Raw genomic sequence first — 20,284 nt, 5'->3', positions numbered from 1 at the left:
CATAGTAACATCTGACAAAAAATATCTAAAGACACTGAGGCAGCAGACTTTGTGAAAATTAATATTTGTGTCAATCTCAAAACTTTGGGCCACGACTGTATATAAACATGACCAAAGGCATGTGGACACCTGCTCGAACATCTCATTCCAAAACTATGGGCATTAATAGAGAGTTTGTCCCCCTTTGCTGCTATAACAGCCGGTGCTAGTCTGTGTGCCAGCTATCTGACAGATGGCCAGATACCATTTTGAAATAAGGAATCTTGTTTGTCCAGGGTCACTGTGAGATATGTGTGACCAAAATAATCCAGGAACGGTCATTATGTAATTATAAGACACATTGGTCAAAATATTCCATCCATCCTGTAAAAATGATGAAAAACAGTTGTAGTGTGCCATTTGGAACAACTTCTGTCATCTCCTCTGGGACGATAAGCCCTGAAAGTGTACTGCAGGCCTAGGGAAGCCCAGAGTGATATTAAAGGTCCTCACATTTACCTGGGCAGGAAAGATCCGGGCCTAGGTTTTAGACAATAGCTAGAAATCAGGGTCCGGAATTATTCTGTTTTCCCTGATTAGTGTAGACTACCAGGCTAGAGGGTCCCAACACATATATTGTTTTAACAGGATCAGAGGCTACTAACACAGCCGGTTCAATAAAATAACATTAAAGATGTCTTCTTCTGATGTGCTGCATTATCCTACCAAACTTCTCTCTTTATTTAAGAATGTCCCTCTGACCATGTGCAACAGTGTTGGACCCTCTGAACACATCAACAATCGTCACCCATGAAGCATTGTTACCACGAAAGCCATAGCCCTTGCAAAGCAAGGGAAACAACTACTTCTTGGTCTCAGAGAGGGTAACATCTCCGATTGAACGCTAGAGTGCAACGCCAACTAGCTAGCCATGAATTACTGTATTTCTAGAGCATTTAAGAAAGCATTTTGAACATTTACATTTAAGTAATTTAGCAGAAGCACCTATCCAGAGTGAGCAATTAGAATTAAGTGCCTTGCTGAAGGGCACATCAAAAGATTTTTCACCTAATTGGCTTGGGGATTTAAACCAGCAACCTTTCCATTACTGGCCCAACGCTCTTAATCACTAGGCTACCGGCCCCATGGAGGGCCTGTGCTACAAAATGGTATCTGTTTTTCTCTATAGGTTTCCTTGACCGGGAATATCAAATTTCCCCCATGTATTGGGGACTATTTGCATATGACACCGAGGCAGGCACTTTTTTTTTCATCCCACAAGTGTAAGAATCAAGTGAGGAGCTGAGTTTCAGGAGTTCATCATGGATTAGAAATGGTCAGTCTAAACGTTACATCAATTTTATCAATATATTTAGCATTTTAATACAATAAATAATGAGTGCAGGATAGAAAGTATAATATTGTTTGATTTAGGCTATGAATTATGATATCCGGAGAATGAATAGCTATCTATATACAGCAATGGGAAAATGTATCACTGTAACATGAACAGGTCAATGTTATCAATTTAGGTCGTCTGGTCTTTGTGATTTCATGGTTTTAACTTATATTGAAGTTACAGTACTATAGAGGATTTTCTCCCCTTCTTCAAACATTGACAGCACATCTTTACCATCTACCAGGACCATGGAAAACTCTACTCACTTTAAGGTGTTTAGGCTTGCTGCATACGGTGATATCGGACAATTGAAGTATTTCTACTTTGCTGTAGTAACTGTTTTATATTTTGTCATCATTCTTGCCAATGCTTTACTTATTGGAGTTATCTGCATTGAAAGAAGCCTTCATGAACCCATGTATCTGTTTCTATGTGCTTTGTTTGTTAATCAGTTGTATGGGAGCACTGCTTTGTTTCCTGCTCTCATGTTTTACTTGCTGTCTGACACACATGATATTTCCCTTCTTTATTGATATCTCCAGATTTATGTGTTGTACACATATGCTATAACAGAATTGTGTAATTTAGCAGTTATGTCATATGACAGGTACATCTCTATTTGTTATCCTCTACAGTATAACAATATTATGACACCTAAAATAATTTGTGGCTTAATTCTACTGCCCCAAGTGTATTCTTTTTTCATCAACGCCATCATTATCTCCCTGAGTTTGCGACTGCAATTTTGTGGTAACATTCTAGACATGGTGTATTGTGACAACTACTCAGTCGTCAAGCTTGCCTGTTCAAATACTATGCTGAATAACATATGGGGTCTTGTTGTCCCTGCGCTCTCTTTTTCTTGTACTATATGTCCTACCATATACTCATATGTAAAAATTCTACGAATATGTTTGAAATCTTCTAAAGAGATGAAACAGAAAGCATTTAACACCTGTACTTCTCCTTTGGCTGTATGTTTGTGATTCTACAAGGCATATATGATACTGCACATCTTCCACCTATACTTCGCACTATTTTATTGGTTTATTTTCCAATATGTCCACCACTTTTCAATCCTATTATGTATGGCATTAGGATGGTTAATATCAGGCAGGCTTGTAAAAAGTTACTAGGCCGTTACCTTAAAACATAACCTGGTTGTCATTTTTTTGTCACTTTTAATTATGTGTTTTACTACTTATAATTGCTATTATTGACGGTATAGATACGTGTCATTTTGGAATATTTTCTCTGTAGCCCAAATATTATTGTAAAGTTTATAATGTATTGTAACAGAATGTTTTGTGTCATATTAGCTAGTTAACTGCATAACTACAGAGCATCAAGGGGAGTGGCCCTCCCTACCTTCAAGCTGTGCTCAAATAGATGCTAAGTGGGATCCTTGGGACGACCCTACACCCCAACCCGTTATGCCTCTTCTGGTCTCTTGGCCCACCGTACAAAAATATTTCTGCAATATATATGTAACGTTTGCTTACGTTATTCTAGCAGTGATGGCTTATGACAGGAATGTCTCCATTTTTAAGCCCTTTCAAAATCATAGCATTATGACCCCTCAAAAAGTGAATATGTTGTTAGCCTTGGTATACTTTTTTCCCATAAATCTTTTCAAATGTGTATCACTTCAAGGCTCCCTTTGTGCAAGTACAACAGCATTTTTCTGATGACTAAGCAGTTGTTAAACTCTCCTGTGTTGAAAGTGCACTGATCAACCTGTATGGTATATGTATCATATCAAGTCTAGTAGTTTTACCTTTGGTGTTAGTTGTGCTCTCATATGTAAAGATATTGTTTGCTTGAAAGTCTCAAAGGAGTCACGAACGAAGGCTTTTAATATGTTTACTTCCCACTAGAACATATTCATCAACTTCTCTGCAAACCATCCTTTTTTCTGTTATTTACAACAGGCACATAGGTTAATCTATTAATATCAGTACAGTTCATTCTTTTCCCACCACTGGTACACCCTATCATATATGGTATTAGGACCAAGAAGATCAGGACATGTGTTACAAAAATTGTTAGAAGAAAAATCAAGAAAGTTCGGAAAGATTTTCCTCATCGAAAATCTGAACCTAAACTGGTACCAATTATAACTTTAGAAAGTACAGCAGCAGGACAGGGTTGCCGGTTTGAATCACAGGATTGACAGGAACATCTGCCAGAACTGAATGCTTATACATTTGTTTTGATCATCAACCTAATCACTTGTTTCTCCTTTGTATTGCATTCCATTTCTGTGAATTCTTCTGGATTTCCTTTAAATGTATTTTACTGTAGTAAAGTCAAATCAGGGATACTGTTGTGTCACTGACCCTATAATGCTCTATTAGCATGTCAGTGGACATGTACGTGTGTTTCAGGGGGGTTGGGGACAGAGTAAAAGGATATCAATAAATTCTGTTTCAAATAATTTCCTGTAAAATAAAAGGGATCAATCCATTTTCTTGATCAAACAGTTGCATTTTTTCTTGCTAATGATTCGAATGCATTTTTTGAAAGAGCTTCAGGGACAATAAGGAAGATCAGCCCAATCCCCCACTCAGCTACACTTAATCTACAGACACCTCAGTCTGTCCCAATAGAGTACCACATAATACCCATGAAACCTAGCAGTTTACTGACACCAGCAGTTATGGAATGTTTTCTCACAAGTATAATTCATTGGCTGATCACACATGGTGACCTTTATGGAATTATGTGATCCTTCCTTAACCCATATGAAGTCCAACCCAGTTACTACTCTAGTGACTTTTGGCCACCCAAGTCCTCTATCTATCTCTACGCTTGCAAACTGAAGGAATGACCCATCTGGCATTTGCCATAATTACTGGGCCAGTTTTATTCTGCTTAATTCTTAAAAATACAGTTAAAGTCAAAAAGTTTTAGAACACCTACTCATTCCAGGGTTTCTTTATTTGTACTATTTTCTACATTGTAGAATAATTGTGAAAACATCACAACTATGAAATAATACATATGGAATCATGTAGTATCCAAAGAAGTGTTAAACAAATCAGAATATATTTGTAGGGTGGCTACTTCTTCAAAGTAGCCACCCTTTTCTTTGATGACAGCTTTGCACACATTTGGCATTCTCTCAACCAGATTCATGAGGTAGTCACCTGGAATGCATTTCAATTAACAGGTGTGCCTTGTTAAAAGTTAATTTGTGAAATTTCTTTCCTTCTTAATGCATTGTGTTGTGACAAGGTAGAGATGGTATAGAGAAGATTGCCCTATTTAGTAAAAGACCAAGTCCATATTATGGCAAGAACAGCTCAAATAAGCGAAGAGAAACGGCAGTCCATCATTAGTTTAAGACATGAAGGTCAGTCAACCCGGAACATTTCAATAACTTTGAAAGTTTCTTCAAGTGCAGTCACAAAAACCATCAAGCACTATGATGAAATTGGCTCTCATTTGGACCGCCACTGGAAAGGAAGACCAAGAGTTACCTCTACTGCAGAAGATAAGTTCATTAGAGTTACCAGCCTCAAAAGGTACAGCCCAAATAAATGCTTCACAGAGGTCAAGTAACAGACACATTTCACAACTGTTCAGAGGAGACTGTGTGAATCAGGCCTTTGTGGTCAAATTTCTGCAAGGACATCAATAAGAAGAAGAGATGCAGGAGAAGAATGGCATGGCTGACATTTTACATGCTCCTAACGAACTGTGTTATTTTGTTTGTTTTCTTGCGATGTTTTGAACTTTTTAAAAACGTATTTTGTACATAATGTTGCTGCTACCGGCTCTAAAGGCCGAAAATAACTTCTGGACAGAACAGCGATTACTCACCACGAGTTGGAAGAACATTTTTCCTTTAACGTATCTGACGAGTTTATACTGCTTTCCCGGGAACAGGCCCAATTTCCCATCATTTGCTTTCTGAGAAAAAGGGGGCGGAGGTTGGGGTGCCTTCTGAGAATTTGTAGGCGAGCGAGTAAACCCCCACTGCCATTCTTCCTATTGGACAAGGTGCAATCATTGGAAAATAAAATTGATGACCTACGAGCTAGATTAAACTACCAACAGGGCATTCAAAACTGTATTATCTTATGTTTCATCGAGTCGTGGCTGAATGCCAACATGAAGAACATACAGCTGGCAGGTTTTACACTGTATCGGCAGGATTGAACAATAGCCTATCGTAAGACAAGGGGTGGCGGTCTATGTCTATTTGTCAACAACAGCTGGTGCACGACATCTAAGGAAGTCTCAAGGTTTTGTTTGCCTTAGGTAGAATATCTCCTGATAAGCTGTAGACGACACTATCTACCTAAAGAGTTTTCATTAGCATTTTTCGTAGCTGTCTACATACAGCCACAGACTGATGCTGCCACTTCTAGTGGCCGGGGACTTTAATGCAGGGAAACTTAAATCCGTTTTACCTAATCTCTACCAGCATGTTAAATATGCAACCAGAGGGAAAAAACTCTAGACCACCTTTACTCCAAACACAGAGACGTGTATAAAGCTCTCCCTTGCCCTCCATTTGGAAAATCTGACCATAATTATATCCTCCTGATTCCTGCTTATAAGCTAAAACTGAAGCAGGAAGCACCAGTGACTCATTGGTCAGATGAAGCAGATACTAAGCTACAGGACTGTTTTGCTAGCAGAGACTGGAATATGTTCCGGGATTCTTCCGATGGCATTGAGGAGTACACCACATCAGTCACTGGATTCGATGATGTCGTCCCCACAGTGATTGTATGTATATACCCCAACCAGAAGCCATGGATTACAGGCAACATCTGCCCTGAGCTAAAGGGTAGAGCTGCAGTTTTCAAGGAGCAGGACTCTAACCTGGACGATGAACCATCAAACAGGCAAAGTGTCAATACAGGACTAAGATCGAATCGTACTACGCCGGCTTAGACGTTTGTCGGATGTGGCAGGGCTTGCAAAGTATTACAGACTACAAAGGGAAGCACAGCTGAGAGCTGCCCAGTGACACAAGCCTACCAGACCAGCTAAATTACTTATATGCTCGCTTCGAGGCAAGTAACACTGAAACATGAATGAGAGCAACAGCTGTTCCGGACAAATGTGTGATCACGCTCTCCGCAGCCGATGTGAGTAAGACCTTTAAACAGGTCAACATTCACAAGGCCACACAGACAGATTACCAGAACATGTACTCCGAGCATGCGCTGATCAACTGGCAAGTGTCTTCACTGACATTTTCAACCTCTCCCTGTCTGAGTCTGTAATATCAACATGTTTCAAGAAGACCACCATAGTCCCTGTGCCCAAGAACACTAAGGTGACCTGCCTAAATTACTACCAACCCGTAGCATGCACTTCTATAGCCATGAAATGCTTTGAAAGACTGGTCATGGCTCACATCAACACCATTATCCTAGAAACCCTAGACCCACCCCAATTTGCATACCGCCCTAACAGATACACAGATGATGTAATCTCTATAGCATTCCACACTGCCCTTTCACATCTGAACAAAAGGAACACCTATGTGAGAATGATATTCATTGACTACAGCTCAGCGTTTAACACCATAGTGCCCTCAAAGCTCATCACTAAGCTAAGGACCCTGGGTTTAATCACCTCCCACTGCAACTGTATCCTGGACTTCCTGACGGGCCGCCCCCATGTGGTAAGGGTAGGTAATAACACATCCGCCACTCTGATCCTCAACACGGGGTCCCTCAGGGGTGCTTGCTCAGTCCCCTTCTGTACTCCCTGTTCACTCATAACTGCGCGGGCAGACATGACTCCAACACCGTCATCAAGTTTGCCGATGACACAACGGTAGTAGGCCTGATCACCTACAATGACGAGACAGCCTATAGGGAGGACGTCAGAGACCTGGCCGTGTGGTGCCAGGACAACAACCTCTCTCTCAAAGTGATCAAGACAAAGGAGATATTTGTGGACTACAAGAAAAGGAAGACCGAGCATGCCCCCATTCTCAGTGGAGTAGTGGAGTAGGTTGAGAGCTTCAAGTTCTTAGGTGTCCACATCACCAACAAAGCAAGATGGTCCAAGCACACCAAGACAGTCATGATGAGGGCATGACAAACCTATTCCCCCTCAGGAGACTGAAAAGATTTTGCATGTGTCCTCAGATCCTCAAAAGGTTCTACAGCTGCACCATCGAGAGCATCCTGACAGGTTACATCACTGCCTGGCCTCCAACCGCAAGGCCCTAGAAAAGGTAGTACATCACTTGGGCCAAGCTTCCTGCCATCCTGCCATCCAGGACCTCTGGATGTGGCTGTTTAACAGTCTGATGGCCTTGAGATAGAAGCTGTTTTTCAGTCTCTCGGTCCCTGCTTTGAGGCACCTGTACTGACTTCGCCTTCTGTATGATAGCGGGGTGAACAGGCAGTGGCTCGGGTGGTTGTTGTCCTTGATGATCTTTATGGCCTTCCTGTGACATCGGAGGGTGTAGGTGTCCTGGAGGGCAGGTAGTTTGCCCCCGGTGATGCATTGTGCAGACCTCACTACCCTCTGGAGAGCCTTATGGTTGTGGGAGGAGCAGTTGCCATACCAGGCGGTGATACAGCCCGACAGGATGCTCTCTATTGTGCATCTGTAGAAGTTTGTGAGTGCTTTTCGTGACAAGCCAAATTTCTTCAGCCTCCTGAGGTTGAATAAATTTGCTGTCTGTGTGGGTGGACCAATTCAGTTTGTCCGTGATGTGTACACCGAGGAACTTAAAACTTACTACCCTCTCCACTACTGTCCCGTCGATGTGGATAGGGTGGTGCTCCCGCTGCAGTTTCCTGAAGTCCACAATCATCTCCTTTGTTTTGTTGACGTTAAGTGTGAGGTTATTTTCCTGACACCACAACCCGAGGGCCCTCACCTCCTCCCTGTAGGCCGTCTCGTCGTTGTTGGTAATGAAGCCTACCACTGTAGTGTCGTCCTCAAACTTGATGATTGAGTTGGAGGCGTGCATGGCCACACAGTCGTGGGTGAACAGGGAGTACAGGAGAGGGCTCAGAACACACCCTTGTGGGGCCCCAGTGTTGAGGATCAGCGGGGTGGAGATGTTGTTTCCTACCCTCACCACCTGGGGGCGGCCCGTCAGGAAGTCCAGTACCCAGTTGCACAGGTCCTGGTCGAGACCCAGGGTCTCGAGCTTGATGACGAGTTTGGAGGGTACTATGGTGTTAAATGCTGAGCTGTAGTCGATGAACAGCATTCTCAAATAGGTATTCCTATTGTCAAGATGGGTTCAGGCAGTGTGCAGTGTGGTTGCGATTGCGTCGTCTGTGGACCTATTGGGGCGGTAAGCAAATTGGAGTGGGTTTAGGGTGTCAGGTAGAGTGGAGGTTATATGCTCCATGACTAGTCTCTCAAAGCATTTCATGATGACGGAAGTGAGTGCTACGGGGCGGGGCGGTAGTGGTTTAGCTCAGTTACCTTAGCTTTCTTGGGAACAGGAACAATGGTGGCCCTCTTGAAGCATGTGGGAACAGCAGACTGTGATAAGAATTGCTTGAATATGTGCGTAAACACAGCAGCCAGCTGGTCTGCGCATGCTCTGAGGACGCGGCTGGGGATGCCGTCTGAGCCTGCAGCCTTGCGAGGGTTAACACATTTAAATATTTTACTCATGTCGGTTGCAGTGAAGGAGAGTCCACAGGTTTAAGTAGCGGGCCGTGTCAGTGGAACTGTATTGTCCTCAAAGTGAGCAAAGAAGTTGTTTAGTCTGTCTGGGAGCAAGACATCCTGGTTCGCGACGGGGCTGGTTTTCTTTTTGTAATCCGTGATTGACTGTAGACCCTGCCACATACTGTACCTCGTGTCTGAGCTGTTGAATTGCGACTCTACTTTGTCTCTATACTGATGCTTAGCTTGTTTGATTGCCTTGCGGAGGGAATAGCTACACTGTTTGTATTGAGAAAAACTAAGGGATAGGCTGAGTTATTGACAAATCAAATATCAGATTTTACGTGTCCATTTAAACCCCTGTAAATAGTTGCTTATCAACTTGAAACGTGTTGTCGCTATCATGGATGCCCTTAAGATTAACCACACTGAATTTGATATTGACATCTAAAACAAGGAAACTATTCTTTGCAGATGTAACGCTAATGCTCAAAATCAAATGCAATAATCTTCACCTCATGAAACATACAGTGCCTTGCGAAAGTATTCGGCCCCCTTGAACTTTGCGACCTTTTGCCACATTTCAGGCTTCAAACATAAAGATATAAAACTGTATTTTTTTGTGAAGAATCAACAACAAGTGGGACACAATCATGAAGTGGAACAACATTTATTGGATATTTCAAACTTTTTTAACAAATCAAAAACTGAAAAATTGGGCGTGCAAAATTATTCAGCCCCTTTACTTTCAGTGCAGCAAACTCTCTCCAGAAGTTCAGTGAGGAACTCTGAATGATCCAATGTTGACCTAAATGACTAATGATGATAAATACAATCCACCTGTGTGTAATCAAGTCTCCGTATAAATGCACCTGCACTGTGATAGTCTCAGAGGTCCGTTAAAAGCGCAGAGAGCATCATGAAGAACAAGGAACACACCAGGCAGGTCCGAGATACTGTTTAAAGCCGGATTGGATACAAAAATATTTCCCAAGCTTTAAACATCCCAAGGAGCACTGTGCAAGCGATAATATTGAAATGGAAGGAGTATCAGACCACTGCAAATCTACCAAGACCTGGCCGTCCCTCTAAACTTTCAGCTCATACAAGGAGAAGACTGATCAGAGATGCAGCCAAGAGGCCCATGATCACTCTGGATGAACTGCAGAGATCTACAGCTGAGGTGGGAGACTCTGTCCATAGGACAACAATCAGTCGTATATTGCACAAATCTGGCCTTTATGGAAGAGTGGCAAGAAGAAAGACATTTCTTAAAGATATCCATAAAAAGTGTTGTTTAAAGTTTGCCACAAGCCACCTGGGAGACACACCAAACATGTGGAAGAAGGTGCTCTGGTCAGATGAAACCAAAATTGAACTTTTTGGCAACAATGCAAAACGTTATGTTTGGCGTAAAAGCAACACAGCTGAACACACCATCCCCACTGTCAAACATGGTGGTGGCAGCATCATGGTTTGGGCCTGCTTTTCTTCAGCAGGGACAGGGAAGATGGTTAAAATTGATGGGAAGATGGATGGAGCCAAATACAGGACCATTCTGGAAGAAAACCTGATGGAGTCTGCAAAAGACCTGAGACTGGGACGGAGATTTGTCTTCCAACAAGACAATGATCCAAAACATAAAGCAAAATCTACAATGGAATGGTTCAAAAATAAACATATCCAGGTGTTAGAATGGCCAAGTCAAAGTCCAGAACTGAATCCAATCGAGAATCTGTGGAAAGAACTGAAAACTGCTGTTCACAAATGCTCTCCATCCAACCTCACTGAGCTCGAGCTGTTTTGCAAGGAGGAATGGGAAAAAATTTCAGTCTCTCGATGTGCAAAACTGATGGAGACATACCCCAAGCGACTTACAGCTGTAATCGCAGCAAAAGGTGGCGCTACAAAGTATTAACTTAAGGGGGCTGAATAATTTTGCACGCCCAATTTTTCAGTTTTTGATTTGTTAAAAAAGTTTGAAATATCCAATAAATGTCGTTCCACTTCATGATTGTGTCCCACTTGTTGTTGATTCTTCACAAAAAAATACAGTTTTATATCTTTATGTTTGAAGCCTGAAATGTGGCAAAAGGTCGCAAAGTTCAAGGGGGCCGAATACTTTCGCAAGACACTGTATGTCTGATTAACTCCAGACTGCTTTGTTATCCAACTGATCTTGTGTACTTTGTCATCCTGTGAATCCAGTTGAAGTTGGAAGTTTACATACACTTAGGTTGGAGTTATTAAAACTCATTTGTCACCCAATCCACAAATTTCTTGTAAACAAACTATAGTTTTGGTAAGTCTGTTAGGACATCTACTTTGTGCATGACACAAGTAATTTTTCCCAACAATTGTTTACAGACAGATTATTTCACTTTTAATTTACTGTATGACCATTCCAGTGCGTCAGAGGTTTACATACACTAAGTTGACTGTGCCTTCAAACAAATTATTTAATGGCTTTAGAAGCTTCTGATAGGCTAATTGACACCATTTGAGTCAATTGGAGGTGTACCTGTGGATGTATGTCAAGGCCTACCTTCAAACTCAGTGCCTCTTTGCTTGACATCATGGGAAAATCTAAAGAAATCTGCCAAGACCTCATAATTTTTTTTGTAGACCTCCACAAGTCTGGTTCATCCTTTGGAGCAATTTCCAAATGCCTGAATGTACCATGTTCATCTGTACAAACAATAGTACTCAGGAAGGAGACGCGTTCTATCTCCTAGAGAGGAACATACTTTGGTGCAAACAATCCCAGAACAACAGCAAAGAACCTTGTGAAGATGCTGGAGGAAACAGGTGCAAAAGTATCTATATCCACAGGAAAATGAGTCCTATATCGACATAACCTGAAAGGCCTCTCAGTAAGGAAGAAGCCACTGCTCCAAAACCACCATATAAATGCCTGACTACGGTTTGCAACTGCACATGGACACAAAGATCGTACTTTTTTGAGAAATGTCCTCTGGTCTGATGAAACCGAAATAGAACTGTTTGGCCATAATAACCATCGTTATGTTTGGAGGACAAAGGGGGAGGCTTGCAAGCCGAAGACATCATCCCAACCCTGCATCATGTTGTGGGGGTGCTTTGCTGCAGGAGGGACTGGTGCACTTCAAAAAATAGATGGCATCATGAGGTAGGACAATTATGTGGATATATTGAAGCAACATCTCAAAACATCAGTCATGAAGTTAAAGCTTGGTCACAAATGGGTCTTCCAAATGGAAAATGACCCCAAGCATACTTCCAAAGTTGTGGCAAAATGGCTTAAGGACAACAAAGTCAAGGTATTGGAGTGGCCATCACAAAGCCCTGACCTCAATCTTATTGAAAATTTGTGGGCAGAACTGAAAAAGTGTGTGCGAGCAAGGAGGCCTACATACCTGACTCAGTTACACCAGCTCTGTCAGGAGGAATGGACCAAAATTCACCCAACTTATTCTGGGAGGCTTGTGGAAGGCTACCCGAAACATTTGACCCAAGTTAAACACTTTAAAGGCAATGCTATCAAATACTAATTGAGTGGATGTATACTTCTGACCCTACTGTTATTCTGACATTTCACATTCTTAAAATAAAGTGGTGATCCTAACTGACCAAAAACAGGGAATTCTTACTAGGATTAAATGTCATGAATAGTGAAAAACTGAGTTTAAATGTAGTTGTAAATGTAAACTTCCGACTTCAACTGTATATATACTCCCTCTGCCATTTGTCTTTGTCGGTCATTGTAAATGTTACTTGTTTTCCTGAGAGGACTCTCTCCTACTATTTCCTGAGCACTTGTCACTTTGGTTTCGCCCTGTGCCTTTTTGTTAATGATGATATATTTTGAGCACAACAGCGTTTGGGTTTCGTCCCGCTTTGATCTATGGTGCTAAAATAAATTCAGTAGTTCTAAACCTGTGACTGCCTACACCAGTAACACATCATTTCTCTGTATCCCAGAGATTATTTAAAACATTGCATCAAGTTTATCATGTATTGACACTGAGAATGTTTTATTTCATTTTAGGTACCCGGTCTTTATAATTCACCAAATAAAAATGGTTCTGTTCTTGGACTGTTCTGGTTTTCTACAGTTTCCAGTATTTGGGTGAAAAATCATATTCTGCTGGCAGACGTTTGGATTTGTTAATACATAGAGTAAATTTAACCAAATTAGTTGCTTGTTATAAACTCATTACAGATCCATCTCTATGGAGTGGTTACATGTTGACACAAACTTCAATCCCATGTGAGCACAGACTAGGATATATTTAGAGGCTAACATGACAAGTTCTTAGGGCAGTATCCCTCTGTCAAGCAAGAAGACGTTTCATGGACCAAAGCTAATATCTTTCTTTCACGCAGATGTCTAATTTCAAGATATAATTGGGATCTTTAATTTTTAAGAGTAAGAGTTTGAGGGAGGATGTGAATGTATTTTAAAATGATTCTTTAGTCTGAGCCTACACAAAATCCAACAATTCACATGCATTCATTCACATCAATACACACTCAAGCCTCGTAAGGACTAAGAATTGGTGTTTTGACCAAAGAAAGGAAATTAACAAAAGCTATGGAGAACTCAACGCAAGTTGAGTTCTTTTATCTTTGTGGCTTACAAGAGACATTTAACAACAAATCAGTCTATTTTACCTTGTCTCTTATCACATACCTTCTCATCATCACTGGGAATCTGACTCTGATCATAACAATCATTCAGGAGAAAGGCCTCCATGAGCCCATGTACATCTTTCTGTGTAGTCTATGTGTCAATGGATTGTACGGAACCACTGGTTTCTACCCCAAGTTCTTATTGGACCTTCAGTCAGATGTTCAGGTGATATCTTATGGTGGATGTTTGACTCAGGCCTATGTAATATACACATCTATCATGTGTGAAGTTTCAATTCTAACAGTGATGTCTTACGACAGGTATGTGGCAATATCCAGACCATTACTATACCATACCATTGTGACATCTTTAACTGTTAGAAAGTTACTCTTATTGTCTTGGTGTTATCCTTTATTTATAGCACTCATAACAGTTATTTTAACCGTCAGAGTTCCTTTGTGTGGATCTCGCATTGATAAAATCTTCTGTGACAATCCGTCTATATTGAAGCATTCATGTTCACCCATAACCATCAATCATATTTTGAGCTATTGTATAATAGTGCTTCATGTTTTACAGATACTTTTCATTGCCTTTTCTTACTGTCAGATTGTAAGGACTTGTGTAAAGTCAGCTGAGGGAAGGATTAAGTTCACACAGACATGTGTGCCACATTTATTGACAATGGTTATTTTCATCACAGTGACCCTATTTGACATTTTGCAAGGGTGGAATAGTGACGTTAATATTACACTAAATATGCGTAATGCAATGGGTGTACAATTCCTTGTTATACCACCTGTCTTAAACCCTGTCATATATGGACTTAATCTCCAGCAGATTCGAAGTGCAGTTTTTAAAATGTGTAATACACATAAAATCATTGATATGACACATTAGTTACATGATCTTACACAACAGGGAAACTTCCTGATATCAGAAGGTAAAATCTGCCAAAACTGTTGCAAGGTTAAATGGGCCCTCATTTCTTGGTATCTATTGCCCTCTTCTGGGAAAGTGATTTACAAATATTCCAAGAATAGAGTAATTGTAGCACACTTCCTGAGCAGGAAAATGCCTCACCACGTCCCAAATGACACCATATTTCCTTTAGAGTGCACTACTTTTGACCAGAGACAAAGTAGTGCACTATGAAGGGAATAGGGTGCAATTGGTAGCACAAATATATTACTCCTTCTGCAGTTACTCTTAAATATTTATTGTCCGCACAGTAAGAAAAAAAATGATGTCAATAATTCCTGTGGTTACAGTTCTGTAAAAATATATATTTTTAAATGTTATTGAGTTGTGATAACGCATCTATGTGCTTATAGCCAGGCCTCTTCCTCACTGCATCTCTCAAAATAAATGTATATTCACGACCGCTTTGGAAGGCAATTAATTGTTTTATTGGTGCAATAACAATAATATGCATGTAACTAGAAAGTATGGTTGAATGTAGGCTACACATTTGGAGTGATATAAATTCCATAAACAAGAAATACTGAACAGAAATATCAAATTCTGAATTTCCATTTAATTTAAACACTACATTTGTATTTTTTTTATCCTAGTTGAACATACTGTATATTCAATACTCATATTCTGAAAAAAGGATGATTTTTACTGTCTTATGATGGTATGAATTGTTGTTTTAGTAATGACAACAAGTATGTTATGTATAGCTTCAGGCTGTAAATCAAACACAGCAAAGTTTTTTTCTTGGTCCCATAAGCCAGATTTAAATGAATTTGTAATAAGTAGTTATTACTAATGGTACGGAAATTGAGTTCCTTCCTTCCTACACATATCTTGGTATCTGGCTTGATGACAAACTGTCATTTAATAAACATGTCACTGAGCTGGTGAAGAAGTTGAAGTTATTTTACAGAAACAAAGCATGTCTGACTTTTGTTAATAGGAAGGAAATTGGCCAGGCCGTGTTTCTGTTTATTTTAGATTATGGGGATATTATCTATATTCAAGTGTAACAGTGCTCTTCTTGCATTGTAAACAATCAATCATCAACAAGGACTCCAGCATGTAGCACCAGTCACAGATGTATTATCTGATAGAAAAACAGCATGGCTAGTGCAATGCAGCCTCCATAGATCATTCTACTTTCTGCACCCGCTCTGTACAAAATACATAAAACACCCCCAGACACCGTGAATAACCAGCTAGCATTTGCTGAAATTATATTCAACAAATGTACCACAAACAAACACCACATCTCATGTACAATATTCCAGAAATGCTTATAAACAAATTGATACTTGTATATTCCGATCTGCGTTTTTGATGTACAGTGCTTTGTAGCAGTTAACTCATCGCTGGTTTGGCGCTTGTTGACTGGGACTATTCTAACTCACACACCGCCCCTCGTAAGCAAGCTACGCCAGTAAGATTCCATGTTGATTGGTTGAAGGCAAGCTAAAAATGAAAACCAATAAACCCATTGGCTTACAATAGAGTGGCTAGGGGAATCACCAATAATAACCCGGTTGTCACACCCTGATCTGTTTCACTTGTCTGTGATTTTCTCCACCCCCTCCAGGTGTCGCTCATCTTCCCCATTATCCCCTGTGTATTTATAAGTGTGTTTTCTGTCTGTCTGTGCCATTTCGTCTTGTTTGTTCAAGCCTACCAGCATTTTGTCTCAGCGCCTGCTCTTCCCCAGTCTCTATTTATCTTGTCCTCCTGGTTTTGACCCTTGCCTGTCCTGTCTCTGAGCCAACCTGCCTGACCACTCTGCTTGCCCCTGACCCTGCCTGCCATCCTGTACCTTTTCCCAACTTCTGGATTACCGACCTCTGCCTGAGCCTGCCTGCCGTCCTGTATCTTTCCCTCACTTCTCTGGACTATTTACCCCTGCCTGTCTTGACCTGTCTATTTGGGATTATTAAACTATTGGTTATCCGACTTGGTCTGCATCTGGGTCTTACCTTCATATCTGATACCTGTAGATAATCAGCTCTGTAGATTTAGCTATGAAGAGACAGAATCACTAGAGCTGTGTTCGAATTTGTTATATAAATATTCATACACATAGCTCATATAAACAAAGACATTCCGTCGTAAGAACACATACACCCAGCCATAAGACTGACCCCCTCTTCCTTATATAAACACACATCTCATCTCCCTCTAACTGGCCGGTCCCAAGAGCAAAGAACTTTTGCTGTGCACCAATGGGGCCCGCTCTGGCTAGAGCAAGGCCCGCCTCCAACCCTCCGACCAGTCAAGAAGACCGAAACGACAAGACTCCACCTACTTTATTCTATGTATAAAAATGTATGTAACCATTGTATAGGTCTCTTTTTCACCTGGCTCCTTGCCGAGTTATGTGAACTAGGTCCGTGCACGTAAAACTGCGGGACAAGATATCTCTGACTCATTAAAACTGTCTTTTGTTACAACTGAAATCCACTCTGTCCAGCGTCCGTGATTTGGTCTCAACTCTCCAGTATTTGATCACTAACAAATTTCATACTAACATACTGTATACTACATACTTAATGAGTATATACTATATACTATCAGTTAATGTTAGTATACTGTAAACAAACAGTATCCTTTCAGTTGAGCGAACTAGCTCTTCACCTGTCTATGGGAAATTGATGTTGCTATGCAACCAATTTGCTTGCTAGTTAGCATAACAAATTACTAGTTGTTCTTGAATTCAATCTGGAGTGCCAGAGTGTGCTCGTAAATTCAGAGCGGTTTGCTCTCGGAGTGCACACTGGATGCTTGGGCCGAAGAGTAGGGTTGATTTGAGAGTTCGGACCTTACAACGGCAATCAAGCACCCAAGCTAACATTGGCTAGCTTGCTAGCTACCAGACACAAATGAGACCACTCTGACCATTTTACTCGCCCTAGCAGAGCTGGTTAGGCAGTTATGTTATCCAGATAGTTGTTGACTGTAACTGTGCTGCTGGCAACAATTTAATTACACTTTTTTGGCGACGTTTACTGACACCGGCCATATTCAACGGGGTAAATTCATTATTCTGCGCTCTGGTACACTCAGACGAGAGTGCTCTGAAATCGGAGTAGATAGCCAGAGCGAATTTACGAAAGCACCCGAATGTTCATTGAGAACGCACAAGGACTATACCATTTAGCTAAGCATGACAGGAATAATCAAGTCAATAAACGTTGGGTAGTTAGCCTATAGTTAATATATTGGCAAGTTTGGTGTATAAGTAACCAACTAAAATTAGGTAGCTAGTTAACATAACGATTCATACTGCTGTAATGATATGCTATGTGGTTCGTACAAATTGTCAGCCAACATAACGTGTAAAGTAACTTATTTGAAAAGTAATTACTTTATTATATTGCTAAACATTTGTCATAATTAGTTAAAGCGATGAATTAGTATCCGCTCTCGAAGTACTTCGGCTGCATATTTTCCGCCATTTTCTTAAAATCTGAAAACAATGTGAAGCCACATCCATTTCCCGAATAATGCATTATGGGCCCTAAAGTTTGGAAATAGTGTCCTCTGTGTGTATACTTCATATTTTACCGAATTTAGTGCGACATCTGGGAACTTTTGGCATACTAACTATATCCATACTACGACCAATAAGCATACTAAACACTCAATTAATGTCACAAAGAGTACAGTTAGTGCGGTTAGTATGAGTATTCAAACACAGTTTAGATCATTTATTCTGGTAATTCCCCTATGTAGCTTGTGTCTGGTCACAGGTTCAGGAATGGGAGAAGAAAAAAAATCACAACGTTTACTTAAAATAAACCTTACAAATAGCAGTGTTGGGTGATTTGGAACTCCCCAAAACTGTGAGGACTAGCAAAAGAGAATAGAAGCAGGACTATGGGAAAACCGCTGGTTGACTTGAATAACATACAAGACGAACTGGCACAGAGAGACAGGAAACACAAGGATATATACACCAGGGATAATAAGCGACACCTGGAGGGGGTGGAGACAATCACAAGACAGGTGAAACAGATCAGGGTTTGACAGGCAATAAATAATATAATAATACTTATAGGAAAGGTTTTCATCTTTGTCTCACAATCTGTGGATACTATATGATTAGAAAGGTTCAAAATGAATGTAAAACATCACAGCACAATTGAAAAACATACAGCGCATGGAAACCACGAGGGTGGTCTATGATGATAGGTGGGATGGGCTGAGAGTGGCGGGATTAAGGAGTTTATGTTCAGTAATGTATTACTGTTATATGATTGCTGTATATAAAAGTACCATGTATGTCAAATCTGTATGCAAAATGTACAAGTAAAAAGCTGTAAAAAAGAAATTAAAAATATATGTGTCCTCCAAGGAGGAGTGGTGGTGGATGGAGAATAACCCTGTTAATGTCACACCCTGGCCTTAGGGATCCCTGTTTATTCTCTATATTTTGTTTAGGTAAGGGAGTGGCTAGGGTGGGTACTCTAGTTTTTGTATATCTTTGTTGGCCTAGTATGGTTCCCAATCAGAGGTAGCTGTCTATCGTTGTCTCTGATTGGGGATCATACTTAGGCAGCACTTTTTCCCACCTTCAGTTGTGGGATCTTGTCTTTGTTTGGTTGCATGTATTTTTGCACAACAAAGCTTTTCGTTCGTTGAGTTGTTTATTGTTTTTGGTGGAACATTTAAAATAAAAGAAAATGTACACCTACCACGCTGCACCTTGGTCTACCCTTAATGACGAACGTTACAGTTACACTACTGAATTCCACTTGCTAACTAGACAGAAAATATGCAAACATACCATGAACACTCAACATACTGTATGTACAAAATTATGCAGCAAAAAAACATTTAGAAGAGAAGACAAAGGTGTGTATTAAGGGTGCAGACCCTGCTTCTTAAACAGTCACTAAATATTCCAGTCGTCAAACTATTCTCCATGATAAATTGAGTGAAAAGAGGTTGATCAGTCCCCATAGCCCTCATATGTAAACATGCCTGTCACATGTTAATAACACCCAGTGACTTGAAAGGACCTCAAATAAAAAGAAAACCACAATAAGGGACTTGAACATATCCTCGTCTCATTCTTGTCCTGTGACATCGAACCATGTCCACAGGGACGTAAAAAAACAACAACAAATATAATATGAAAATACCTTTGACCCCCTGTATGCACATATTGGCCTTTAGAAAACAAAATACTCATGTGGAGAGATACCGCCACATAGCTATAAAAACATTTCAGACTCTATAAAAACCTAACTCTCTGCTGATTCATAATCTCAATAAATCTCAACACTGGTTTAACTACACAAGGGGTGACAGTGTCGTGTGCTGTGATGATGGTGGGTGCGTCAACACAGTCAGTGTGTAACGCTGGAATGGTCAGAGTTTGGTAGGTCAGTATGGGGATGGTCAGAAGAAGACTGGTCAGTGTGCTCACTCACTACACTGTTAAGTTCTGAGCCAGGACCTCGGCTGCGATACAGCTTGAACAGAATCAAGATGTGAAATGTCCTGAGCATCCCAGGATCACACATCATCCTCCAGGCTCATGTCACCTGTTCCTTCAGAGGGCAGCTCCGACACCTACACATTTGTTCTTTACTCAGCATCATTATCATCATCCACTGCAGGAAATCGGCAAAGCCTGTGGTCTCATAGATTGTACAGTTGTGTACATGACACTGAAACAAAAATTTCCCCATGGGGACAATAAAGTCAGT

At 40.7% G+C, this 20,284-nt stretch overlaps 1 protein-coding gene and 2 pseudogenes across 1 annotated transcript; all 3 read left to right on the top strand.

Moving 5' to 3' along the window:
• The first annotated feature begins 1,626 nt into the window (after nucleotides 1-1,626).
• LOC139383035 (olfactory receptor 10R2-like) lies at nucleotides 1,627-2,534 on the top strand (annotated as a pseudogene).
• Nucleotides 2,535-2,811: 277 nt separating this feature from the next.
• LOC139382588 (olfactory receptor 52K1-like) lies at nucleotides 2,812-7,581 on the top strand (annotated as a pseudogene).
• A 5,981-nt stretch (nucleotides 7,582-13,562) lies between these two features.
• LOC139382587 (olfactory receptor 1D2-like) lies at nucleotides 13,563-14,501 on the top strand. Its single transcript, XM_071126707.1, has one exon. It carries the CDS (start codon nucleotides 13,563-13,565, stop codon nucleotides 14,499-14,501), a length of 939 nt encoding a protein of 312 aa, XP_070982808.1.
• The last annotated feature ends 5,783 nt before the right edge of the window (nucleotides 14,502-20,284 follow it).

The sequence above is a fragment of the Oncorhynchus clarkii genome, chromosome 24 (genome assembly GCF_045791955.1).
Source record: "Oncorhynchus clarkii lewisi isolate Uvic-CL-2024 chromosome 24, UVic_Ocla_1.0, whole genome shotgun sequence".
Taxonomy (NCBI): domain Eukaryota; kingdom Metazoa; phylum Chordata; class Actinopteri; order Salmoniformes; family Salmonidae; genus Oncorhynchus; species Oncorhynchus clarkii.
Note: the sequence above shows the minus strand (reverse complement) of the source record. Positions and strands in the feature narration are given on the sequence as shown.